The 14,607-nt window shown below is 28.3% G+C and overlaps 1 protein-coding gene across 2 annotated transcripts in view; it reads right to left on the reverse strand.

The window, feature by feature from the left end:
- Window positions 1–14,607, reverse strand: part of LOC107451042 (carbonic anhydrase-related protein 10-like) — a 277,509-nt gene that overhangs the window by 12,988 nt on the left and 249,914 nt on the right. Inside the window, exons 9-11 of one of the 2 annotated variants that reach the window (XM_071187499.1) lie at window positions 10,677–10,808; window positions 6,503–6,545; window positions 2,301–2,838 (exon numbers count right to left, since the gene is read on the reverse strand). In XM_071187499.1, the coding sequence (XP_071043600.1) occupies window positions 2,807–2,838; window positions 6,503–6,545; window positions 10,677–10,808 (207 nt within the window). In that variant the 3' untranslated portion in view covers window positions 2,301–2,806. The remainder of the gene's footprint in view (window positions 1–2,300; window positions 2,839–6,502; window positions 6,546–10,676; window positions 10,809–14,607) is intronic. The other variant, XM_071187498.1, reaches the window with a different exon arrangement.

A 14,607-nucleotide genomic window follows, 5' to 3' on the forward strand; every position in this document is an offset into this window, starting at 1 on the left:
TAAGACTAGAGGAACATAATTTTCGATTACTGCCAAATCATTCACATTAAACCCAAAGGCAAGTAGGTGTTATAGTTTGGCTTTTCTTTGCCATTATTTTGTTTTATTCTTTTCTTTTTTTGGCTGAGTCTTTGAGCTTGGTGGATTGAAAAGTAAATTACCCAAGAAAGCTAAAATGCTCATTTGCACCATTTTGAGGATATTGCTGCCATTCAGCACTTGCGTCCCATAAAATAAGTTAGGGCCATTTATGGCGGAAATGAAAATTCCCCACTGGATTTATAGTTAATAAGGATTCTACAGATCTTACGGGATTGAAATCAAAGTTTTCATGTTTTTAAAAACTAGACTTTTCATGATTAAATTCGCATGAGACGATTTCTAATTAATAACATTTTGGCCATTTTTTCTGAAAATAGAAAAAAAATCTCTTTAATTAAGAAAAAAAATTTATGTTAACATTAGTTGCCCACGAAAATTTATTTCGGAAGTTTTTAAAATTATACAGATGAGATGAATTCTTAGTTTTAATTTAGAATACATATATCATACTTTAAAAAACTAAAGGAAAGCTGAACCATGCACAAAAAATGCTCTTTTCAAAGTAAATATTTTTAAAATTTATTTTCTATGACAAATATAGATATAAAAGAATTATTAGTTATATTTTAACTTATTATTTCTATTATTCCAGCAAAGTACTGTGAAAATAAGAAATTATTAACTTAAAATACTCTAATCAAAATAATTATTTTTAAAACTTATTTTCTGTGATTAAAATAGATATAATATAGCAAGTTATGTTTTAGCATTATTTTCTACTTAATATTTATATTTTCAGCAAAATACTGTTGACAACAATGATTCTTAATTCAAAATAGTCCCTTTAAATTTATTATTTTTAAGACTTATTTTGTATGAAATAAGTAGATCCAATACGATTATAAAATATGTTTCAATTTTTCATTATTTTCTGCTTAATGCTTTTTTTCTACAATATACTGTTGAAATCAGATATTTTAAAGGAAAAAAAAAGCTTATTGTATAGTATAATTTTTAAATCAAACCGAAATTTTATAGCATGTATAATATCGAATAAGCCTGTTTTAAAACAATTCTTCAAAACCAGTGCTTTTAAATGTTTGATTAATTTAAATATAATTTAAAACAAAAAAAAAACTCTTAAAGAGTCCCACTCAAGTATTATCAATATATGCGTAATTGTGTTTTAAAAAAGTTGTTTATAGGATACTATTAAAACTGCTGTAAGTGCCATAATTTTTCTAACAGAAGAATATGAAGCTTGGCATAAGCGATCGTGCCAAAAACACATATAATCATAACAGTACCTCTATTCAGAGTCATAAAGAAAGGTAGGAGAAGTACACTGTAAAAACCTCCGGTGAAAAGTACCGGCACTCAGGCTGCCGGTATTTTTTTACCGTAAAATCCATTTTTATCGGAATATCTTACGGAACAAAAATCTGATATACCGTATTTATTTTTCAGTAATAACTACCGTAAAATCACTGGATCACTCGAATTAAATAAAGATTACTGCAAAAATAGCGGTAAACAGTTTACGGTTAAATGTGAATTTTACAGTAAAATTGATTTTGCGGATAATGCTCTCAAAGTGACCGTACTATAATTTTTTCCGGAATTTTTTACATTATATACTGCAGAATTAACGAATTAATGAGTTAGCATGAGAGCATTTAAAGTGAATTTAAAGTTGTATCAAAGACCTGTTTGATTTAGTGGCTCTGTTCCGGATGAGTTGAAAACAAAACATCTTACAGTAGTGCAACTCTTAGTGAAATAGCTGATTAGGCCAGTTCTTTACTCAAACAAGTGCAGCTCAGATATCACGAAATGTAACTTTTAAATTAACATGAATCAATATGCGAACAGCAGCAATGGATTCTTTGGAAATACTGGTGTTTGCTTGCCCTAGTCTTGGCAGTAATAATACATAACTTTACTTCTCTTGGTAGTTAAAATAATGCCTGCTATTTACAAAATCCTTTGCACCATTTGTTTAGAATCATTTGATCTGAATAGTTGTTTAAATTTAGTTTATTAAATTTAATTCTTCGTTAAATTCAAATTCAAATAAATTAAATTCATTTATGAGCGTATCCATTTTTAGAAAGACTTTACGCTCACTTTGAAAGCTCTCGTGGCCCATTTTTAAGTAGTTTCACGCATTCTTTCGGCCATTTCGCCTATCTTTCCTTATAGATATGAATTGTTTTTATAACTATGAAAAATTAATTACAGTCAAAAAGCATACTTACAACTAAATACAGTCTTCGGCAATATGTATTTTACTCCAAATCAGCTATAACATTTCCGGTAAATTGATGGGTGGTAAACATTCATTAAATATTTATATTTGCAGTTTTAAACTTAAAAATCAGCATCAGCTTACATTCATTAGTTTTTTTTATGCAAGCTTGCCCATAAATTGATACAGTTTTAAGCATAGAAATGGTGCGCAGATATAATGATACTTTTCACGAAACAGATGACGATAGCAAAGAAGTCTTGCACATGGCAAAGATCTTCCAAATCACATCACATCACATCACACAAGAAGGAAGACATACATTGGTTTAAAGGGTGAGGAGACACTCGATATGATGACGCAGATCGCACATACGAAGACAGTGTATGATCCAGATATGTTATGATGGATATGTGAACGAAAATAATAATGAAAGGACAGATTTCGCCCGTTAAAAAAGGAACGATATGACCCTTCATTCTTTTCTTCGTCGGTTCCAGGAAATCATGTCTCTCATCAAGCCCCTTTTGGGTTGTTCTGCACATTAGCTACGAATAAAAAAGGAAGTTTTAGAGTAGATATATCATTTGAAAAATTTTTAAAACAATTTGAAATTTTTATATGTGGGAAAATGCAAGGTAATTACAAAGGGTGTAATAGAAAAAAAACAGGGATATAAATGTTTGTTAATTATTGTATTAAAATACTGAGGAATGGTTCATCGGAACAGGTAACTTAATTTTGCAAGAATTTCTGAAACATTTTTAAAATGATAAAAAGATAGCACGACTAGAAATTGTGTAATGACTTCTTTCCTAATCATTTCAACAAGTGCTTGATTCGCATTTATGATTTTTCAGGGAAAAACGTGTTACTGTCGGTCAACATTAATTTTAGCCACGGGAAGTTTCTTCATAATATCTGTTTTTCTTCCTAAAAATAATAACCATGTTACATTGAAAACGCTTTAAAATCATAAGAGACACTGAGAAACCATGACAGCTAAAGGCCTTTCAAAATAAAAAGAAATAAATAAAATGAAAGACGTCTTTTAGAAATATTTTGAATCTAAAATCAATGTTGAGATTTGTTTACAACGAAATAAGAATATTTTGAAGGATGTTAACTCAAATTTGAGAAAAATTTGCTTTCTTGTGTTCGAAATAAATTATCAACTGTATATTTTGGTCACACTTTTACCATTAAAATATGATTAATTGTTTTTCAGGCATTACTAATTTAGTACCTTTGCAGTTTTCACCTGAGCGTACGGCTCTCTAAACGATATAGACGTAAGTATCCATAGTTAACCCAAATTCAAAGAAATTCCAGTTTCTTCAAAAATTGAACATAACAATTTAAATTAAAAAAAATGAATAAAAACGGAGAAAGATTGCACCACCGTGCAAATCTATATGAGAAAACGGCTAATGTCTCAAATATGAAACATAATATCACATACATAAATCAAAATATTACAAAAATAGGTTTCAATGTAATTTTTAAAACCAGAATTTCAGTAATGCGTTACCATAATAACAGAAAACTTAGAAAATGAATAGTTTAAATGCCTTATACTTTGTTTTTATCAACCAGAATTATATATTTTTTTACCAGTAATGTCATTATCATGCAGTACGGTAATTTTATCAGACTTTTTTCTCTGAGTAATTTTAATTGAAATGTGTGATGTAGTTTCTTCAAGACCGGAAGTTTTGCTTATTGCATTTAACAAAGTCTAATTTGATTTTGATATTGAATTACTACTTATTCATTTATAAAGCATTTCCAGAAAATTAAAGCTTTGAATTTTACTTTAACTCTCATTAAAATGTTTTCAAACCATCGAAATATATTTTTGCATTAGATCCTCAGAATATTAAATTAAAAAAAACTACATAGACCACAATAATTGAAACTAAAGTTTTCTATTTCAGTTTATTTGAAGGCTTAAAATACCTGTAATTTATAAAAACCTATCTAAGGAAGCTCTTTTATTTTATTTTAAGTGCAGTCCTTTTTTAAATCGAACCTTTTTTTATCAACTTTAGAAACATCATAAAAGGATGAAAGATCTAGAATGAAGAAATAAAGCTAGATTACTTTTCTTCGGTTTTAAACTTTTCTGCCAGACAATATAGAAATAAGATCAATAATCCTTATTTAATGCATTTCAGCAAAATATAGTTCATTTCTTTCTTTCTTTGTTTCCAATTTATGAGGTACATTGTCACATGAGTGTCAGATTTTTGATGTTTATTTCGGAGAAGGCGACATTTTTCATTTAATATTATTTGATTCATGCCTAACTCCGTAGGACTGTACAGTTTATAGATATTATTCGAAAAAAATGATATTTGTTTTAGTGTAATACATCAAGACAAGGATACAACTACCTTTTATGTTTACTTTGTACACTTTGCTTATATTGCTCCTTTAATGATGGGATAAAACAGGTCTTTCTTCATTTTTGTAAGAATGGCAGTTTTAATCACGTAAAGGGAAATAAAACTGTGTATTTATGGAGACTCTCAGAAATAAAATTTTCGCTTTTGATGATTCAGCAATCATCTAGTTACATTTTGTTAATTTTAAGAATAATTTTGTCATGAAAACACTAGATTTGTGACAAAATTCTCAAATATATGACGAAAATGTTTCCTGAACTGGAAACTTCACCGTAGGACATTGTGGAACATTTTAAACTATAATAAAAAAAACTAGAACGGAGACTGGATAATCAGAAGTAAAGTGACGAGATATACCGACCGACTTCTATCGTGTCTTTTTGCTTTTTTTCAAGGTAAAAAAAAATAGACTGAAGAAATATTTCTTTAATTTTGAAGAAATTCGCTTCCTTGAAAAAATGACAAGTTATTTCGTCAAAAACAAAGAAAGTTTCGTGAACCGTTTCGTTCAAATATTCAGTTTTACAGTGGAAATGATTGATATTAAAATCAAAAACATTTTTCATTTACATAAATCTATTCATTAAATATCTCTATACCAAATGAGAATAAAAAAAATAGATGTATACATATTCATAAAATAAATTACGTGAAAAAATTTTCGGTTGACCTTTCACCTGGGAATACCTTTGAATTATTACAAAAAAACACACATTAAACATTTTTAACTATCCATTAAATAACTGCAATTATTAAATAAAGATTATGCTGTTGGAAAATAAGTAATCAAGAAGAAATTAGTATTTTTAAAGCAATGCATCTTGTTTCGCAATCACAGCTACATATAAAGTAATATTATTAATTTAAAAAATATTAATTTTTTAAAATCAATTTTATTTTAGAACCGAAGTATTTAATAGTTTATTATCTCGTTTCCAAAATTAGTTGTATAGTTTATTTATGAAACTATCCAACTGAAATAAAATTTTAAGAAAATGAGTAATGAGTCTTCAAGAGTACTATTCTTCATAGAAGAATATACTATAGATGATTCGATTCGTTTGGTCAGTTCGATTCATTTAGTTTAGTCATCTTCTTCTAGTCAAATTTCTGAAACTATCTGAACTACCGTCTGAACTCTGTACTAATTTGATAACTGTACCTATGAACAGTTTAACAAAAAAATATCACATCAGGAAAAAGCATGTTTTCGTTCAAAATATTTTTTTACGAGTATCAGAAAAATCCAAAGTTTTTAACAATTTAAAAATATATGTAATTTTCAAGTGTCTTTTAGCAAACATAAATTTAGAATGAGCATATTTGAGTGCCTATTAAAAGTCGTTTCAAATCATTCACATGTTTTTTATGACTTTTATTGAGCGTGCAAAACATCTCGGTATGTTTTATCTCACGTATTTTGGCACCAAATAAAATTCATTTTTGAAAAGTTCCTTGCATTATTTCACAAAAATGTTTGCATTTAGTTAATGTTCGTGCTTATGTTAAACTTCTGCAAAGAATTCAGAAGCCTAAATTTCACTTTAATTAAGTTATGGAAAGTAAAAAAAAAATTGAAGTTCACGATGTTTTCTAGATGAAATCAAAATAACCTAACCTGGAGCCGTTGAAAAAGAAGAAAACTATGATATTAAATTAAGTTCAACAACGTAAATTATATAACAATCTACGTTAAATACCTTTCACAAGAAAACAAATATTTTGTTATGAAAAATTAAATGCGTAAAGCAACACAAATAAATTTATTTTAGATAGAATACTAAATAATAACAATGTATCTTACCTTGGTATTCAACTTGCCTGTGCATGGTAGGACATTCACTTCCCTAAAAAAAATAAAAACTCAGTGATTACTTTTATCGCAAAAGAGCGAAAATTTAGACCTATTAACATTTAAAACGTTAACTTTCTCTCCAATGAAATTCTTAATAAAATTATACTTTAATTTGGAGAAAAGTTAAGCCAAACTAAATCACAATTTCCAAAGTTAATTTCAACTCGAAACCTGGGATGCGAATTGGGAAGTGACTGACCTTTTAACGACCAAAATGTACTTGTTCTGTAATTAAAAATTTCACTTACCTTCAGGGAATGAGGACCAACTCTAATGACTGTTAATGTTGATTATTAAATAAAAATAATTACTTTCTTATCAAAATAAATACCATGGTTAAAGTAAAATAATGCAATTATAAATTGTAAGAAGAGGTTAAACTTGAAAGATATTATTCACGTTAATACTATTCTAAAAAATAGATTACATTGCAATAAATTACTAAAATTGTTGTGGTAATAAGGTGGAATTATTCATTTTTAATTAAAAAAATTAATTTGTTTCAAAAAATATTCATATTTTTAGTCTTTAGGTACCTGATTATCTTAATGGACAATTTTGACCAAAAATTAAGTCTTCTATTTATATATGGATTATATATATATATATATATATATCTTNGTTATATATATATATATATTCTTCATGTATAATTTATTTTGAAGGACCTTATATCTACAAATTTTGCTACATGTGTGTTAGATTAAGCTAACTTTTTACAGTAATAATGATTGACTGCTATGAAGTTGCAAACAAATTTTGGTTTAGGAAGAAAAAGCTGTAGATAAACTACATTAATTCTGACACTGGGTATAATAATTTCTTGAAAAGAAATAAAGAGATCATAATTGTATTTTCTCTAATTCAGTTAATACTCTTTAATGAGTGGCAGAGGTATTATTTTTTTTTTAAAAAATTCGCACTGTAAAAGGGTTTCTGAAAATTAAGAAAAAATTTCTGGAAAAAGCTCTGAAACAAATGCAGTAGTATTTGAAAACCCCATGCAGTCATTATAGTGACTTACTCAAACTTGAAACAGATCCGAGAATCAGTCTTCATTTGTATATTAACATGGTGAAAGGCATGAAATTGTCAATTACCGATCTGAAGACACTCTTTATTAGCATGAAATTAAGAAGGAATAAGGAAAATATCAGTACTTTTTATTTGTTTTATTTAATTAAAGTTTATTTTCGAATACTGATCATTATAAACTAATAAATGATCCTTTGTTTAAGTGTTAATTTGTCATGATGTGTCATTTCTGAGACTATTCGATTTTAAACATATCACTACACTCAATAAAGAGTGCATGGATTTACAAATTTAATTATGTTTGTTTCGAAGCTATTTTGGCATATTTTTCTCAATTTTGCTATACACGTTTTTTGGTGCAGCATTGCTTTGAATAGCAAAATCACCCCGACCTACAGCATTTGTACATTTATGTATCAACTGATAATTGAATCGTGGAATGAAACAAGGTATTATAACCAACCACTCGCTTTATTTCTGTTGAAAAAATGTAGATTTAATTTATAATTTTATTTTATGCATCAGTCATTTATTTCGTGTGATTTTTGGCGTCATTTTTTTCGTGTGATTATAGAGTTCTAAATTTCTCTGAAAAAATATTATCATTAAATACTTTACTACTTATGTAATAATATCAAAGAAGCAAGAAATTTAGCACAGATTTTTTTTCAGAAGATATAGTAAAGTTAAAAAAAACTGTTAAATAAAGTTTTTACACCAAGGATATTATTTAAATGCCCATGTTTGGTAATTATACTTAAAATAAATATTATGTATAGTGTTTTTTTTTTTCAAAAAATTTCGTCAAATCTCAGACTGCGAAGTTTAGATTAAATGTGTTGATTTTTTTCCTAGAAACACGCTGAAGAATACTAACGTTTCAGTTTTTTTCCTCAACAAAAAACTGTTCTTACTTCTTCTAATTAAAATGACTTGGATCATGGTTTTTGCATTTTTTATACTTTTGAAGCATGGCTTAGTGCTGAAAAAGGAATGAAGCGGTATAAAAAATTTTATCTGTACAAAAAAGCATTAACAAAAAGCTATAATTAACTACAGGGACAAAAGGGGTTAAAACAATGACAAAATAGAAGAGAAAAATATCAAGATTTTTTTCTTCTTCTTCTTAAAGAATGCAAAACTAATCAAAAAGGCTATCTTAAACAAAGTAAATGAACAGTTTCTTTTACACACAGGTTTTTACATAAGATATTTGTAAGAAATTCGCTGAACACAAATAAGAATTAATGAGTAAAAACGTGTCCATTGTTTGTGACAAAATGAAAATATTTCCTCTAAAGCAATTAGATTTGAGAAAAGCGTGCAAAGCGTCTTAAAAGTAGTATTAAATTTTAAAAGTATTTCGGAAATTAGCAAAAACTTCGTTAAATATGTATACGTTCTAATAAATCCTTTTCAAAATAAACTTTTATTAACTATTTTAAGGCATCATTATTATTCACGTTAAAATGTTATACATATTTCGTAAGGAAAATGAATAAACATATTTCTTTCAATAGTAAACAATTGAAATAGTTCTTTCTGATAACTATTATAATTTTTCTTCTTTCATCAGAAATGAACATACACTATTTGAGTCTTCATTCTAAAACTATGGTAAAATAACCAACAACAGTCTGTGCATCCAATTAACAGTAAAGTTTACGATAAGAACATGTTTTACCTTTGCGGTTTTAAAACCGTTTACAACTAGTTGGGTTAAAAAACCGTGAATACAGAACTATACGTTTTTTTAAAAAAAATGTACTACTAACATGATTTCAAAACTGAAAAAAAAAGAAAATTCACTTAACATTGGAAATAGTTTAGCTGCTTTAATTTACTAATATCGTTGTGTGAATGAGTGTATCGTATTCTAGTGGCTCAGGGTCACGAATTAGGGAGTGCAGCTCTTTAAAAAACATTTGCCACAAACACACTTAAAGCAATCTATCGTAACCTATGGTTACCATAGAGATTTATATGGCAAGATTCCGGAAGGCAATGAGGACCATAGAATTTTATATGGCATTTATATAGCAATAGATCATATGTATATAGCTACCAAATAAATTTGTATGGCATTCATATTCCAAGGCACCATAAGCCTATGGTAACCATAAAAATTTGTATGGCATTTTATTGCGATACACCTTAGCCATATGGTATGTTTGAAAGGAAATTTCTTTAAAAAAAAATTTCGTAAATTTGTATCTAAAATATATATTTTGTTAATATACATTTTATTATCTGTAGAGATAAGATACTTGTGGTAAATGTCGCTATCCAAAAATAGGCATATGGAAACACACTATGAGCATGCCTCATTCAAATGGGAGAGTCGATATGGTTGAGGAAGGGTGAAAGCTTGTTTTACTGCAACTTCAACTATCCAGCTCAATTCTGCTTTAATTAATCCAATCCATCAAAAACAATAGTACTTTTCACCTACCTTATAGAAATTAATAGTTATTTAAAATTATTTTTGATTATTTCAACTGAAGAAAAGCATTTCAACTTCAAAATTTTCTAGTGCCCCGTCAGTCGAGGACAAGGCAAGTGTGATGCCTATACCTCGACGGAGGATTATTCGGCCCTTAGAGTTGTATTTATGAGCTAAATCTAAAATCATAGACTAATTCAGAAACTTACAAAAATAACATAAGACTTTATAATTAAGAAAAACTTTAAATAACTTTTAAATATTATAATAAATATAATAAAACTTTATCTTTCGTAAAAGATAATTGATAGCAAAAATATTTCATCATACAAATATTTTTCATTTTTTAATGTGTTATTTTAAAATTAATTTCAATAAATTTTAAAACTATTTACCGTATTTTACGTTTCTTTAGAGCTGTATTTGGAACACAAGATTCGAATAATTTATTATCTATGTTTAAAAAAATAAACTAAAAAATAAAAAAATACCTTACCAATACAAATTCCATGAGTTAAATAATAGCTGAGAGATTTACCAATAATTGTATTTATTAAAATATAAATGATATAATTATAATACGCATTACTATAAGTTTAGTCATTTAGAAAAATTTTTTGAAAACAATTACAAAATATTACTTACTGGATTTCGTCTAAAATCAATGTTGGTCCTGATAGATCTCTGATTAAGTGCCAAAGTGGGTCTAAAGTTATCTGCTAGAGGAGCTTTAGGATTGCGCTCGTCACCTTGCATTAAACGACGCAGAGCGAATAGCTAAAATGAAATATATTATGTTTAAAAACAAGAAACGAAGAGCATTAGTACAATATATATTCTTTACCCATAAATTTTTAGGTTTGGACAAAGGAAACAATTTTATCTGCAGTAAAACAAGGAAAAAAAGACTGCAAAATAACCAGTAGCAGTCTGTCATTCGTTACGATTTCGAAACCGTTTACAGTTTGTATGGTTAACAAAACATGAAAAGAAACTATAGGGTACTTAAACCATTTACAACTAGCATTGTTTCAAAACTGTAAAAAAGCATGTAACTGGCCATTGGAGATACTTTAGCAGATTTATTGTGCTTCCCTCTATGCGTGATTAAGAGTATCGTATTCTGATAGCCCAGGGTCACAAATTGGTAAACGCAGGACACTGGAAACTCTTCTTGTGTGGAAAGGAAAGGAGGACAACGCTGGGACTTGAACCCCAGTTCCGTCAGTCATGAGATTGACAGATTAGCCTTGGTGGCTATAGCATGTACCCATTTGCAGGAAACTAAGTGGCTTCATTAGGTGGGTCTAGATGGTGCGATAAAATTTCGGTTGTTTAACCGTGCTTGATGAAAGCAGTTTATAAACGATTTTGTCACAGTAAACAGTTCAAATGCTATATTATTTATGGTAATTTGGCTGTTTTGTTTGAGTTTGGTAAAATAACAATTGCATAAATTATTATTCAAACGTCTTTTCTGAGAAATTTCTAAGATCGTTTAATGACGAATATAAGAATAGAGAGAAAATGGAAAAGAGAATACGGCAAAAGTACACTTAGAAGAAAAGGAGTGGTCAAAATTAAAAGAATATGGTAAAATTTATCGTGTTTCTGGCTGTAAGGGAACACCAAAACAACTAGGTAATTTTTAGCGAAGCACTTTGGTAATGATTTTAGTGTCACTAGCAATAAAATATGGCTTTAATAATATGTGATATATGAGGTAAAACTTGGTTATTATGATACCTTAATAGAACTTCGCTAATCATGATACATTAGAGCAGTGGTTCCCAACCTGGGGGCGATCGCCCCAAAGGGGGCGATAGAGCTTCTCAAGGGGGCGATAATCCTTAGGGGGGCGATCAGAGGGTGACGAGTACTCAAAAGAGAAAACTTGCTAATAATATTAATAATAAAAGCCATTTGAGATTGAAATAGAAAATATGTATGAAACCTATGGTTCTGGTAAGACAAATAATTATGATAGTTAAAAACTAAAANGGAGACCCGCGTTTAAATCTGACGAGCATAAAACCTGACATTCAAGTTTTAACTTGAAATACATCAAGCACAGGGCAGTCATTGAAGTGGTAAAAATATACTTTCTCCCTCTTCATATTTTTCCAAATTTTAGTTGTTAACGTTTTAACTTTTTCTTGATTATTAAAGTATGAATTTAAAAAAATGTACTTTTGTTTTGATTATTACGTTTTAAATATCATTTCTTTTTTAAAAAAAAATAGATGTAAAATTTTTTTTAATTAATAAAAACGACAGGATAAATGTGGCTCCTTATTTGCATTACAATTTAACAAATAACATAGCATATTTTCGGTGTTTGGTTGCTCACAAGCAACAATGAATGGTTTTTTGAGCAAAAAGAGAAAGGGGCGATATGTGTCAGCCAACTCCAAGAGGGGGGCGATGGTCCACAAAAGGTTGGGAACCACTGCATTAGAGCATGTCATAAAAGCCATTTATTAGGTTGAATTTACTTATTTTTTATTAAATGTGTGGTACACACTATAATTTTGAAAACCAATGATTTCGGTAAGTCATATGAACACAAAACTTACCAAATTAATGGTTTAATTACAATATAGTTTTTTTAACCAGAATTATGTTGCTTCTTTTGTTTCCAGAAATCTGATAAAATTACAGTACTGTAATTTAATCAGAATTTTTCTCTGGGTAAGGAATGACTTTAACTATTATCAGGACTACACACATCAAAATTTTACCGAAGAGAAAGAGAATCAAAAAAGTCAAAGTCATTATGAGATTCATTACTAAATTTTGAAATTCTACTTCCCGTTAAATTTTTGTTCAGACCATACATTTTAGACCACATAATTAAAGGGCAAAAGTTTTACATGTGGAAAAAGGTTGGTAAACAAAAATGAAGACACGTTTCATGTCCGAATTAGAAAGTTTCAGCTAGAAAACAGTGTCGGCGCTTCTGTTTAACAGAGAAAAACTATGCTTTATTTTGATAATTGACATATGTTGACTTATTTCCGGAATCTATTGCATCTGAGAACATAAAAACGAAACTGATGAATCTAAAGTTATTTAAGGTGCGAAACTTTTCATATCACATCTTGTCGTACCTAGCGATTTCTTTTTACTTAACAGCTTCCTGTTACGGTAGTTCGTTCTATTTGGCGGAAAATTACCACCTCTTTCTACTATCCCTTAAAAATTAAATATATTTTATTAAGTCACTTGAAACCTTTTTTGGGTATGTACATATATTAAAGTACATTTATTAATGTAATAAATCTGGCTATTAATAGTAATAACCGTTAATTATTAATAATAAACACTTTCTATTTTCAACGGGATTAATTTGGCAAAATGTATGTATATATATAGAGATATATATAGTTAAGCGAGCGCCTCTATTTTTGTATGCATTGCAAGGTGTAATCTTCAAAGATGTCTTTTATTTTGAAGTTAAGTGCCTTAAAGAACGTATAAAGAACCAGAACCATTTAGCTGAAGTATCCGTGCAATAAATGATCAACGCACACAAAGAACGGGTGAATGCACCCAAAGTAAACTAACATAATTTAGTTGTTAGAGTAGGAAATTTCAATTACTCATCCGTATAAGAAATTTTTAGTCTAATGTGCTGCAAACAATTACATAGACTAAACTTTATAGGTAGTTATTCATAATAAGTGGTAAATGTGATTAATTCTATAAGAAGAATTACTTTAGCCAACTTACCGGTTATTAATATTAATAAACGACGATTATTAATAAAAACCGATAATAAAATTGACCAATATATATATATATATATATATATACANTATATATATATATTCTACTTTCAATAGCAACATCATTTTCACTAACTGGAGTAAAATATATTAGACTTCAGGCAATTATTTAAGTTAGTAAATATTTAATAAGCTTCTGAAATCTACATAAATATTAAATATCCCAGAGGTATTGATCTTTTGGAAGCTTAACATCTTAGCTAATATTCTTGCAATCTGTATTAAAATTGGAGAGATATTCTGATTTATGTCAAAACATTAAATCTTAAATACGATTTCTCTTTACTAGTACATAAAATTAAACCTAGTGCTAACGTCTTCTACAAAGTTATTCATTATAATATCTGCGTTGATTCTCCAGAAATAAGCTTAAGATTATATCGGCAAATCCAAAAGTTTTGAAGATTTATTCTTTTTTTTTACCTTTAACGGTTCTACGGAAAGAGTTATTTATATTTACATCGGATCTAGATTGTAAAAAAAATATTTGTGTATCGTTGCCCCCATTTTTGGTGTTGAGGAAAACTAAAATTTTTTTACGCGTAGTCACATTTTTTATTTACAGTTTTAATTATTTATTGATCAATTTCTTTGTTTGCTCTTTTGGCTACATATATTTTCATGAGCATTAGAATCAAATCATGGCTTCATTCCAAAAATATTCCGTGTACAAAATTATCACAGTGTTTTAGTAATATCCTTCCACTAATTCTTTCATAGAAGTCATGTTTTGTGTGAAAATTTTTTAACAAAAAAAATGCAAAAAAAAAAAAAAATCAAAAAATCAA

Source organism: Parasteatoda tepidariorum, chromosome X1, assembly GCF_043381705.1.
Source record: "Parasteatoda tepidariorum isolate YZ-2023 chromosome X1, CAS_Ptep_4.0, whole genome shotgun sequence".
NCBI classification, from domain to species: Eukaryota; Metazoa; Arthropoda; class Arachnida; order Araneae; family Theridiidae; genus Parasteatoda; species Parasteatoda tepidariorum.